At 36.6% G+C, this 13,525-nt stretch overlaps 1 protein-coding gene across 1 annotated transcript; it reads right to left on the bottom strand.

The window, feature by feature from the left end:
- Positions 1–252: 252 nt before the first annotated feature.
- LOC141426784 (uncharacterized) lies at positions 253–13,358 on the bottom strand. Its single transcript, XM_074085955.1, has 9 exons — positions 12,661–13,358; positions 7,966–9,224; positions 3,366–3,532; positions 2,995–3,079; positions 2,293–2,519; positions 1,887–1,979; positions 1,636–1,753; positions 1,135–1,466; positions 253–897 (listed from the first exon to the last, which is right to left on the bottom strand). The coding sequence occupies exons 1-9, from the start codon at positions 13,218–13,220 to the stop codon at positions 682–684; spliced, it is 3,057 nt and encodes a 1,018-aa protein (XP_073942056.1). The 5' UTR covers positions 13,221–13,358; the 3' UTR covers positions 253–681.
- Positions 13,359–13,525: the final 167 nt, after the last annotated feature.

Genomic DNA, 13,525 nt, shown 5'->3' with positions numbered 1-13,525 from the left:
ATAGGTCAAACCGCTAGGCCACCAGGGCTTACCTTATATTACGTGTAGGTTGTCAAGAATGTATATTTTCCCTCATTCTTGCAGTGGCATGAAAATGTCTTTATGTCCATCCAAAATAAATGGATTATATCAAGGCTATTGAGCTTTGTTAGTTAATATAATGCGCAAAGTAAATATTAAATTTATATTCACAACCAAATGTTTTAAATAAAACAAGAGATTTTTGTCCTTAAAATTTATTAGTTTTCGGAACCATGATAAGGCTTGAAACAACTTCGAGTAAGTATTGAGTTATTTTTAAACACAATTTTGATATTTATGCAACTCATGATTATATTATGTCCTGAATTTCATAAAATCAACTGAAAATAGTACATTTTCCAGAATAGTTTAAATCACTTCAATTTACAGACAGTATCTAATTTATTGAAATAGTAGCAATTTATATTTAAACACTAGCCGAGCATTTGTGTGTTCTTAACTTCTCATACACTTCATCACCTTGTTTATTCCCAACTACATCAAATCTGACTATGCACACATAGTTCATTGCAAATATCACTCCATTTCACGGATTCGAGTCTATAATAGGTACATACATACCTTATGAAAATCGAGTCTTATATTTTTTTATATAACACATTATTGTTTTGATGGGAATTTCTGTAGTTAGCACCGGTGTCAGCCACTAACTGGCGCTTGCATAAGTAAAGCGCGCGCGGCGTGGAACAGCGATGGCTGTGGCGCCACTCGGGACTGGCCAGTCCGCTCCGCGGCGGGCAGATGGCACAGGTATCTCCGGAGCGCTAAATCTCGACGCGCACTGAGGGCTCTGGTGATTTCACAGCCGGATCCAAATAAAACAGCGCGCTGCCGTTTACGCTTTTCGACAGCCACCTGGTAAAGACAATGAACATTGTTTTAGATATATTTTCGTAGTAACTCTTCCTCTGTCTCCTATGATATGAATTTGTAAGGTGAAGGAAAACGACGTGAGAAAATCTGCACATACATAACAATACATATAAAGTGATTGCAGTGACTGGAGGCCTGTGCCTAGCAGAGAAGTAAATATGCTGGATTATTATTATTATCAAATGCGGCACCTTATCCTCAACTTAATTTATATCGTACCTGCATAGCAGCAACTGGATGCAAAGTGTTCACATCTGTGACAACAGCTGGCTTGTCATCAATATCATGTTTGCCATTCTGTATGTTTGCAGCAAGTTCGGATCTCGGTTCGACATTAGTCACTTGTTCAGCTTGTAAACTCTCGGCATTTTTATGCATTATTTCCTGCACTGTGTTCTTGCCAGCCATGTGAATAGAGAGGCCAAGACGTGCAAGAACTCTTTCAGGTTTCCAGCGGTCACGGGCGCCTCCGGTGGGGGCAGTCCGCTCTCGCCGATGCACGTCCGCCACAAGACTGGCCCAGTCTACCCCGAGAGCATCTCCTAAGCCAGCTGCAAAAAACAATAAGCTCTCAAATCAAACTATTACTATTTGATAGAATCACACAAGTAAATATTTTCCAAGTTTTTAATGGTTTGTGCAAAAGGTTTGAACTTTTATGTATTCATATAGATAAAAGTTAAAATAAACTGTTATGTATTAATATAAAAAATAACATACCTCTAGTTCTTTCCTCCTCAAGCTCTCCATCCGATATTTCTTCAAAATCTAAATCCGTTACATCTTCATCATTCTTAGCGCCATGGGATTCCTTATCTTCCCCTGCTCCGCTTGTATCCTTCGAAAATAAATTAAAAGTTAAATCAAATCAAGTTTGACATTTTTAAATTATACAAAAGCAAGATAGGTATCCATGGTATCATGGGACGCTTTCAAGAGCAAACATTCTGTATTGAAATAAATTACTTTACCTGTGTGGATTCTTTCTCGGACCCTTCAAGCTTTGTACTTTCCTCTGTTGTTTGAGCAACTTGGCTGTCTTCGTCCATAGACTGATCCAACATCTTAAAAATACAAAATATTTTATTTAAACGAAGTTTCTAGGCTGAGCCTGTAACTTGGTTGTAAAAACAATTGTTTGGATTTAAACAAAATCCCAACTAATATTATAAATGCGAAAGTAACTCTGTCTGTTACGCTTTCACGTCGAAACCGCTGAACCGATTTTGATGAAATTTGGTATAGAGATAGTTCAAGCCCCAAGAATCAACATAGGATACTTTTTATTCCGGCAGAGGGCGCCACCGCGCGATAACCTAGATCCGCGCAGACAAAGTCGCGGGCATAAGCTAGTTATTTATAATTACCAGTACTCACGTCTTCTCTGTTAAGAATGTCATCAGGATCATCACTGATCTCGCTGAGGTCGTCGGGTATAGGTTTGTCATCCACGTCAGCATCGGTGCGCGGCGGCGGAGCGGCTGCAGGCTGCGCCGATTGTGCCGCTGGCGCCGGCTCCTTAGCCGCTGCCTCCGGCTCATTACGAGGAGGGCGCCTTTTATTACCTTCTCTCATGTCCATTCTTATACCACGATTGTAGTCGTCTACAATTATTATCATTTACTTTAATCACATGTGAAAATGCAACACACAAACAAACACAAATACTTTTAGTTTTTGTATTCTTATTTATTCCGAAATACTAATATGTATAGAAGAAAGATAGACAAGTATTATGATAATGTTACTCGCGAACTGAGTTTCGTGGTGCCAAGCATTCAGTTCTTGGCAAATATTCCGGTTTATAGAATTAATAATTGTTTAAAATTATTGTTTTATCGGTAAAAATAATTAGCAAGCCGCATTTGCATACCAAGCCTTCTCATTCTGAAAGGAGGCATATGCCCAGCAGTGGGACGTATATAGGCTGGGATGATGATTTGTAAAGAGGGACCCCTGATTTTTATATATTTTTTTTTATCAATTATCGGCGAACAGACTTTCGACATAATATTATTCTCAATACTAACAAATCAACTGTTTTGACAATATCTATAATTATCAGATTTCATATTTTACCATGCATTCGGCCACGGTGAGGTCCAGGGTGACCTCTGCGATGCCAACCATCCACATCAGCATCTTTGTCACCCCACTCGTTCATCTATAAAGACCAATACAAAAAACTTAAGACTAAACAAAACAAAACTTAATTATTGCATGAAGTAGTATAAAAACATACCAAGATGAGGATAAGGACAGCCAAGGAAAATATGTGATAGGATAAAGCAGGGATTTTGATAGTTTCTTTTACGGTAATCAATTGGTTGATACTGGTACAGGGTTTGGTAGTATAAGCTCACCTAGGGACAGAATTTAAAAAGTAATAGTTAAAACTATAACTGATACTGTATACATTGTTTTTGAGAAAATTATTAGTATTCTTGTACCTGTGGGTCATGCAAAGGCCAATGCCGCTCGCGGCTCCAGTCTCCGGCCGCACGGTAATCTTCGTTGTCCCAGTCTTTGTGAGGCTGCATATAATTTCGTTCTCGGTCCAAAGACCCCGACCGACCCTCCCACGAATGATCGCGATGCGGACGACGATCATCATATCCTTTAGAAAAAAAAAAAGTTTACTTATAATATAAATGCATAAAACCATCTCAAATTCTATACGGTTACGAAATTTAGTTTTATAAAAAACAATGCTATTTTCAAAATAAAAATCAGTTTTATATATCTTACATCTTCTTCTTCTCAGCCTTCTCCTACCAAATTCTTGGTGTAGGCCTCTGTCAACCTGCCTGTGTGTAAGTACACTCCGATCTATTTTGGGCAGTTATATATCATACATACAATCAATCAATCATTCACATTTTAACATTCAATCAAATGAGTAAGTTTTAAAGAGATTAATCACGGGAGTACAGAAGTCGGACTAAGTGCTGCCCAGACTAAACACACAGTGCATTATGCTCCATATGCCAGCAATAGGCTGTATAGTAAAGCACTGCAAGATCTATCCTAGGAGTAAAAAAAAAACCGGCCAAGAGCGTGTCGGACACGCCCGAAATATGGTTCCTCCACAGCCATTACGAAAAAATTAAGTAATATTTCGTATTTTGTACGGGATATTCCAAGTTTAGGTATATTTTATACCTTTGGTTGTCATTTACTCTTGAACTACTAATAATTCTCAAGAAAACTTAACCGTTATAGTACAAGCCCAACTGGGTATACGAATTTTATAAAACAAGGCGCGCTTGGATTTCAAACTAGACCGAATCGAGTCGCGCGAGTGAACGCTGCAGTGCTCAAAATGCGTTCAGTTTTCTGCTGTAAAAAGAGATCTGGGACATCAAGCTTGCAAAAAGATGGTGTTACATTTCACATGTAAGTAAATTGTTATCGTATATTTAATTACATTAAAACAACAAAGTCGTACATTTTATCACAATATTATTGTCTTATTCGTTTAAGTACCAACAACCAACATCGAGTCCGCTAATCCGTACTTTCGGATCGGTCAAGAGATAAATCCGACTTTTCGCCGATGAACAACACTTAGTGATGTTACTGTCAATGTGTGAGTTTTGAGTCATCTGTTCACGAATTATTAGTGTATTGTTGGATTATTTATGCGTTAATGTCGTCATTACAGTCAGTTGTCAGTTTTGTTTTTGCAACTAAGTGTGTGGAACTGCACTTGTGTGCACAATTCCCCCCGCAACAAACGCCAAAAACCTATCCAACGATACCCCAGACTACAAGATTGGATGAGAAACATATATAAATATTCATGCAAAATTACAGCTTTCTAGAATTTATAGTCCCTGAGCAAAGCCGCGGACGGACAGACAGACAGACAGACATGGCGAAACTGAAGGGTTCCGTTTTTGCCATTTTAGCTGCGGAACCCTATAAACTTGATGGGAACTAAATGTTACATTAAAAGTATTAATTAACAGTAGAGTACTAATCGTCGTCATTGTCATAAATTATAATAAAAACTTATGCTTTTTCTAATAGAAAGGAACACAATTAACTCGTTAGAGGTATTTTCATTTCTGGGCAGCATTTTATCTAAACCTTATCAATCTCCCTTAAGTTTAGGTATTAGGTCCTATTTTATCTTATATAAAGTAACTTACCGACATTATAAAATGTAGTCCAAAACATTAAAACTACTAAACGGGTTATATCCCTTGGATAAAATTTTTGAAACTAAGCTAAGTACTTATATTTCTAGTCGAGGGTAGTCTTGAGTTAACCATCAATATAGCGTGTGACATTTCGGGTGATATGGATATGACACAGGACAACTTTGAAAGAGTAGGTATTATTATTAGTAGTGTATGGTCTGAAGTGCACGAAAAACTTAAGCAGGCACTAAGTATTTAACTGGTTGGAAAATTATTCATATTTTGAATAACAGAAAAATGTATTAATTTAGCTAAACTGGCTAATTGCAATACAAGCAATTTATGATGTACAGCAAAAAATTCTAAATCAATCAGCAATTAATTTCATATTGGACCAGTCCTATTTTTTTGTACAGACAATTAAATAAACGCGCTGCAATAAGACACCTGCGTTTAATGAAATTTTAGTAAGCTAAGCTAACCTGGTCTGAAAATAAAATTATTATTTTCGAAGGATTGGCGTTTTCTCAGCTCTAGGCTGGTATTAACTACATTTACGGGTTATTCACCAAGTAAATGCAGCAAGAGTTGTAGAATAAATATTTTTTAAGAAGATTGCGGAGGGCTATTTTCAGTGTCTAGTTGCATGAACTTTCTCACTATTCTGCATGTATTAAGTATTACGGCTTTTTGTAACATTGTGTAAACGTGTGATTTTATGCCTAATAATTTTATGCTATGGTGTAGGTGGTTTGGTATGACGCCTGTTGTAGATAGGACTATTGGAACTACGTACACTTTCTCCTGTCTCCATAGTCTAGCAACTTCGTCTTTTAGGTCTGCATATTTTCTTATTTTTTCCGTGATGGTCTTCTGTAAATTATGTGTGTTAGGGATTGAGATATCTATGAGTATCTATGAGAGTCAGGTGGTTCGTGTAGGTTTAGCGGAGTGTAGTTGTGGTCATTTTGGACAATTGTGTTGTGTATATTGCTTGTACGTGATTTGGTGTGAAATAATGTTTGTAAGCTGTGTATTTGTTTTTTCCAGAGATAATAAATGTTTATATCATGCCTTTCTCTTTCCTGTCTCTTGATAGGTCAGTCTTTGTATTGCAGATTTAGGGTGTAAATGGTTTTGATTTGTTAGTGTTATGCGTGGTTCTTTCTATGGCTTCTATATTGGTCTTGGACCATTTTGACTCCTAATGAGTTTGTAGAATAATTGCGATTTATTTGTTATGAACTTTCTCTTATGTATTTAGTATGTTCGTATGTTTATGGTTAGGTTTATGGTCCAAATACTTAATGTTTGTGTCTCCAGTCATTGTAATAGGTGTTTCCAATGTTTGTATAGTTGATTATCGTCTATGGTCAGGTTATAGGTTGTATCTTTCCTTTATACTTGTGTGTAGTGATTTACTTTCTCTATGCCAAATGCCATGTTGATGTCCTTGCTGATATGTTGCTGTGATTTCTAATATGCCCCTTGTTGTGTAGTTCTGGGTATCGTCCGTCTTCAAATGAGACCAAAATCGTGCGGTGGTCGTTTTATTTACAGAGTTCGGCCAACATCTTTTTATTTCAGATCAGCTCTACGCCATAATAATATATTGTCATCGGATTTACACATGCGTGCAAAATTTCAGCTAATTTGTTGAAGATATGGCTTCAAATTTAAGTTGAAATGTTAATTCCTCCCGTCAAACAACTAATTACATACAAGTTAAAAACATATCACCAAAATGTACACTAGGTGCATTGTATTTTGAATAAAGAACAATTTAAATTCTCATCCTGTCGCCCTGTCGGAGGCTGAATAGCGCTTACTCTTGCCATGCGCCTAAAGAATGTAAAAGTCAGCGGGTTTATTCAAAAATTCAGTCGGAATTTTAATAATTAAAGAAGCGACTAAAGAGCGCGGTTAAAATTCATCGGACCTAGTAAATAGTATTAATGCTCGAGTATATTTTTTTAGTGTAAAAAAAAGAGGTAAACATATGATTATACAGTGTGGACTAGACGAGCGCTTTATCAAAGTTGCTTTATCAAAGTTGGTTTATTGACGTGTTTTCATAAATTGCTTTATTAATTTTGCATAAAAACGAATAAACCACACAAACACAATAAGACAGTCACTATATTATATTATCGAAGCTTTTATAAAACATCATTAAAATCGCAAACTTAAAAGGTAAATATTCAAACGAAATAGCTAGGAGTAGGCTAATAACGCCTAGCAACCAAAAAACGCTGCAAAAAAACACGTTTCTTGTATGACGACCCCCTTTAATTTGTAACTTTACTTTATTTTTAGTATTTGTTGTTATAGCGGCCACAGTAATACATAATCTGTGAATATTACAAGTGTCTAACTTTTACGGCTTTAGAGATAGAGGCCTGTGACAGGACCGACAGCGGAGTCTCAGTAATAGGGTCCCGCTGGCACCCTTTGGGTACGGAACCCTAAAAAACTATCATGTATTGTATGTATGCACAATCATGATCATTATCCCAGCCCAGCCTACAAACGTCCCACTGCTGGGCACAGGCCTCCTGTTGGGCTTCGGCTTGATCCGTAATTTCCACGCGGATCCAGGACTATCGGAAAAATATATAACCAGGACTTTAAAAAAAAACTTTACTTAGCCAATTGCAATTAACTTGCATTTCTGACAATCTAGGTAAGTATATGTATATACACAAAACTAGATGTTCCTGTGGCTTCGTCTACGAATAGCCCGCTTACAGCCCGTCGACGTCAACATCATGGTCGATAGCCTGACTGCTTTACACGTCAAAGTGATGCAGCATGATGATGACATCACCAATGCTAGTTAGAATTTTGTTCAAAGGGCAATATCAAAATGTAATTCTAATAATTAACACAACTATTAAAAACTTACCCATGTCAACACCACGATGATCTCCCATCCGTTCAGCATACAACCGCTCGTCATCCTCAGGATACCCTCTCGACGGGCCGGCCATGTCGTATCCGGCGTCATAATGTCTATCTCTGCCGTAACCTGGCGATCTATCGTCGTCTCTAGGGCCGTCATCATATCGATCTTCCATTCTTTCATATTGATCTACCCCATGACCGCGATCATAGTTACGTTCCATGCCCATTTCATAATCGCCAGGTTCTCTATCCAAGCTTCCAATTCTATCTCTTTTAATAGAACGATCTCTTTCCATTCTATCTGGCTTACGGCCGCCTCTTTCAGAATGAGTATCTTGACGATCTTTTGAGCTAGGTGAATTTTTATCGGTTTCAAGAGCTCTGTTAGAGATAGCTGCAAGAGCAGCTAAACGCTCTTCAGGCCGTGGTAGCAAACGTTCCATTGGTTTGTTCGGTTTTTCAAGACCTTTATCTGGTCCTCGACTACCTAGTCCCCTATCACGACCCCTTCGCTTACTATCGTCACGTTTACTACCTTCTTTATTTCTTTCTCGTCCTCGGTCTTTCCTATCATGTCTATCTTTATCATCGTGTTTTTCCTTCCGCCTTTCTAAGGATCTATCTTTATGATCACGTCCTCTATCACGGTCTTTACTGCCTGATCGTTTTCTGTGCCTTTCAGTGCTACCCTCACGCCTAACTTGCTTTTTGGGCGAAACTGGGCGACTCCTCTCAGAACTTTCTTTTCGCCTAAGGTCTTTAGGATGAGATGTATGAGGCCTTGGTGATCTTGATCTAGCTTTTCTTGGTGATCTACTTCGACCCCTGGTGCGATCTCTTTCCTTTTCCCGTTCCTTATCTCTTTCTTTGTCCCTGTCTTTATCTTTTCTATCTCGTTCTTTATCACGGTCTTTAACCGAATGTGGGGAAGCACTCTTTTTGTCTCTCTTTACAGGAGATTTACCATGCTTAGGCACTGCCTTTGAAATACTTTTTGATGATATAGGGGGTGTACCACCCGATTTCTTCCCAGGTGATAAAGATTTCTTGCCAAGAGCAGCTTTTGTTAAGGGCTTCTTTTTGGCTACATCAGTTTTTTTAAGCAGTCGATCATCTTTTTTAACATTTGTTTTCTTTGTTTCACTTTTATCCCTTTTAGCATCATTTTTAACAAATTTCTTTTTGGAAGGGACATCACCTTCTGATGAAGAACTAGAATTCCTTTTTAGTTTTCCCTTTTTGGCTTTTCTCCTAGTTTCCCTAGAAAAAGGAATATATCCATGAGGCATTCAGACATTAAACTTCATTGATAACTTGTTAGCAAACTTTTTATGCCATAAATAGGTAACGGAAATCCTTTATTAATATTATCATTACCAATCCTTTCCAATCCAATGTTTGTTTACAAAGGAAAAACAATTTTTAAGGTTTTCTTATCATTCAAAATACTCATGACCAGGGGTCGGACAAAAAGTGCGGATGACGTAAAAATGACGTAATCTTGCACACAAGATGATGTTTTGTACATGACATGTAGTAACAAAGTAGCATTAATGAAGTAACAAAACAATCGTTAATAAATCAATGGAATTCAGTGAATAAAATAAATTTCATATTGTTTAATAAAGAGGTTGATAAATGATAAGTGATAATTGTTTATGAAAATCAAAAATACTATTTGAAATCATCCTATAAGTGGTGTGACGTCATCGGTACTTTTTGTCCGACCCCTGCTCATGACCAATACAATAACTGATTTTATAATACAGTCCAATCCGCAGAATAAAAAGCAAAATAAACAATGTATATATATGCATTTAAAAAAGCGCTAATGGCAAAAATGGCTAATGCTAGTTTAGAATAATCATTAATAAATTTCCTTTAAATGTAATGGGAACAATACATCAGACAAAAATAAAATAAAATGAAATAATAGAGAAACAAAAGAAATTACTTAAAAATTAAATTAAATTTACTTCAGGCACATGCAATGCACCTAATATTGCTGAACATAAGCTGATTCCATCATTCAGTCCAATGTTACCAAGATAGTTGTACAATGTGTTATTTTCTCTGAGAACATAATCTAGACACGCGGTAGCATATCAAGCCAAGTTCGAGCTAACAGAACTGGCGAGCAGCACCGTGTGTAATTTTACCCAAACCATTTGGAGCCACTTTTAACCCCCTCATAAATCAAAAACTGTTTCACATAAGCATACCAAATTTGGCTCATTTATTGAGATTTGTGAGATACATAATATGTGCTTTAAATTTCATGAACACACCTTAAACGGGTATTTAGATATTAACATCCAAAAATCATAATTTTTTTCATTGACACCTATAGATCAAAATTCTAACCCAGTTCCAGATGCCCTAGAATGTTCAAATTTGGCATTCAGATAGGTAGTTGGGTGAATACAAAGAAATAAATCAGAAAGTAGTAAATTTTTACCATTTAATTATAATTTTTAAATTTAATTATTACTGTACAAAAAGTAATGATATCCTATCAAAACATAAATGTCAAATGAGAGCCAAGTTCAATATTAAGATATATTATGCCTTGTTTGTTGACTTTAAAAACAAAAGAAGTGAGATCTAAATGGGTGCCAAGTGCCAAGTTCAATGATCAGTCCTGAAATTATGTAATAATCCGTATGCTCGTTTTCACCCTATGCCCTACCATATTTTTTTTTTTATAACAAAACAACATTACAGCTTATAACTTAGAATAATATATTGAAGCCTAAGGTCGGACTTGGCTAGTTATTTCATATACGAATTATATTAGCCTTTGTCAAGTGTTAAAGCTGTAAGTTCTTATTTTATTCTTCCGAAAATTTAGCTTGCTGGTAAAAACTAGCCATCAAACCTGTTTGGGGATGTAGCCCTATGGCTCTTCCATGACTGTTTTAGTAGGTACTTAATAATATTTCGCATATCAGAACTAGCCAAGTCCGACCTTAGGCTTCAATAGTATATATCCCAAGTTATAAGAAAAAATAATATTTTAAGGTGTTATAAAATAATTTCAGGACTAGCCATTGAACTTGGCACCTATTAAGATCTCACTTCTTTTGTTGTTAAAGTCAACAATCAAGGCATAATATATCATCATATTGAACTTGGCTCTCATTTCACATTTATGTTTCAATGGGATTATTAATTTCTTGAAGACACTAGTAACAACACTTACTGTTTAATAGATAATTAAGAATTAAGATAATTAATTACATGCAGTAAAACAGTGTAAAAGTTCTTAATTTATATCGTTTTTTTTTTTAGTCCATAATTAGTGTTTTAATTCACACTTATTTAGCAAAAGAAGGTTAAAAAAAGTGTTTTTTTTTTCATGTCACTATGTATCACATTAATTTTACTCATAAGTTTCTCAAGCTAGGTTTGTATTTTATGTGATAAAGTAAAACAAATCCAGGCCCTAATTCCTCAGTGTGCCTAAAACTGTAGGTCTAATGTTGGGAAACCTAATAGAATAGAATATTAATAATAAATTATAGAATATTATAGAATAGGATGGACATAAGTATTAGATTATAAATAGCCACATAAAGAGAATAGCTATTCATGGAGGCAGGTTGACCCAGAGGCTTCAGGGTAACACAACTAGACAGTGGATCCCTAAATATGCTATGAGATAGGTACTCAAAGTGCACATAGTTACCCTACTAGTTGAGAGTTGTACAACCCATATTCTAATGTCAACAGTGTAAAAAATTAGGTAACTATCACAGGGGTATTCAGGGGATTATTATAACAAGAGTATGAAGTATCCTATAATATTCTAGTGACCCATATCTAAGTCTGTTCAAGATCAACACAATAAGCTAGGATCATCTCGGAGGTTAACCCTTCATACGGCAAAATCCCCGGAGTGGCAATGCAAAAAAATGACTACTTTTGGCAGCCACCGATTTGCAAATTTCTGCTTATATGGCGTATTCCCGCTGCTGACAGAAAAAAATAATGCTGCTGCTTATCTCCCACTGCGGTACAATGTAGGGACTCTGCTTTGATGTGTATTTGCGTGCCTAAAACTGGTTCTGCACTATTCTAACACATAGCAATGCGAGATCATTAAACAAAGAAAGGCTATAGGTTACTTTCATAGAAACTTCACTCTTCTGTGTTCACTTACGCGGGGCTCCTGTTAGGGCCGATTTTTGTAAACCTTCTACTGATAAAAAAATGTATAGGGTTATGTGTTTTTTTTTCAGTCTGTTTTCAAATAGTGTATATTATTGTAAATAAAATGCAAATTTGAACAAAAAATTGTGTTATTTATTAATTAAGGAAGTTTTTATACCAAAATTTGGAAAATTTCTTTATCTCTAAGTTTGACGTGGAATGTTATTTTATTTTTACACCCTAAACATAATATCTGTATAGAATCTGATAAGAGTATTTTGCCGTGATTCGAAAAATATACCTCATTTGCATAGGTTTCATACAAAAAAGCAGTTTAATTGCAGTTTTTCTAAAAAGCTTAAGCTAGAACTAAGTGCCTCGTTGGAACCCTGCCAGATAAGCCAAAATATCCAAAATTGAGGCTGCCAGATGAAGACATTTTTTTGCCCTCCCGCTGCTGGAATTCGCCAGATAAGCCAAAATGTGCAAAATGGTGGATGCCAGACGAATGGATAATGAGAATATAAGTTATTTAACTTCATACCTGCCAGAAGAAGAGGATGAAGAACTGCCATCAGACGAAGAGGAAGAGACGCTAGAGGAGCTGGAACTCCTCGATGATGAGGAACTCGAAACAGGTTTCTTTTTTTCTTTTCGCATGTCTTTACTAGAGTCCATCTTAAGCTGTAACTCGAGCTCACGCTGAAGCTGCTGCCTTCTTTTCTCCAGAACGTCCGTGTCGGCGTATTCTAGGTCATTTTGATCCCAGTTGTCGATTTCACCATCGGGACTACGACCCGATCTCACTACGACTGTGGAATGTAACCTACTCTTTCCATCATCTTTCACCAATCGTTTTTGTTCACTGTCTTTATTAGCTGCCCGTTGCTTAGACGGACTAATCAACGTGTGTGTGGCAGCAAATTTACAACTTTTACCGTAAGCGCAACTTCCGTGTTGGGCCCACTGTCTACAATGTTCAGTTGTTTTTTTTGCACTAGAAGTTTTCTTAGTTCCTAGACGCTCGAAAACACTAGGTCTGTTCGCAAGGTCTTTTGTTTTCGGTATCTCGACAGTAATTTTTCTTTTGCCTTGTTTTGACATTATAATGGAAAAACATTGGTCTCGCTTACAAACAAAATTCACAATAAAACATTCCCCGGCGCACGACAATCGCCAATCGCCATTATTAGTTTTTTTTTTTTATTTAACGCTCTCTGTCAAGTCACCGCGTCGAGCAGCAGCGACAAGACAAGATGGCTTCTTGCAGGATTGATCTTGGCCTTTCTCATTTAGTAGCAGTCGTGGTACAAATAAAATAAATTGGAGTGAATGATAAAAAAATAAACAACAGTGTTTTGCGCCGAAATTGAAGAGGTTTTTTTTTTCAGCGATAAAGCTAAACATTT

This window comes from Choristoneura fumiferana, chromosome 3, assembly GCF_025370935.1.
Source record: "Choristoneura fumiferana chromosome 3, NRCan_CFum_1, whole genome shotgun sequence".
Taxonomy (NCBI): domain Eukaryota; kingdom Metazoa; phylum Arthropoda; class Insecta; order Lepidoptera; family Tortricidae; genus Choristoneura; species Choristoneura fumiferana.
Note: the sequence above shows the minus strand (reverse complement) of the source record. Positions and strands in the feature narration are given on the sequence as shown.

What these genes read in the sequence shown, in the direction of transcription:
- LOC141426784 (XM_074085955.1), bottom strand. Translation starts at nt 13,220, where the DNA reads ATGTCAAAACAAGGCAAAAGAAAAATTACTGTCGAGATACCGAAAACA. An exon ending in ACATTCTTAACAGAGAAGAC is followed by an intron (nt 1,980 to 2,292) that starts GTGAGTACTGGT and finishes TGTATTTTTAAG; the next exon opens with ATGTTGGATCAGTCTATGGA. An exon ending in TGAGGAGGAAAGAACTAGAG is followed by an intron (nt 1,467 to 1,635) that starts GTATGTTATTTT and finishes TGTTTTTTGCAG; the next exon opens with CTGGCTTAGGAGATGCTCTC.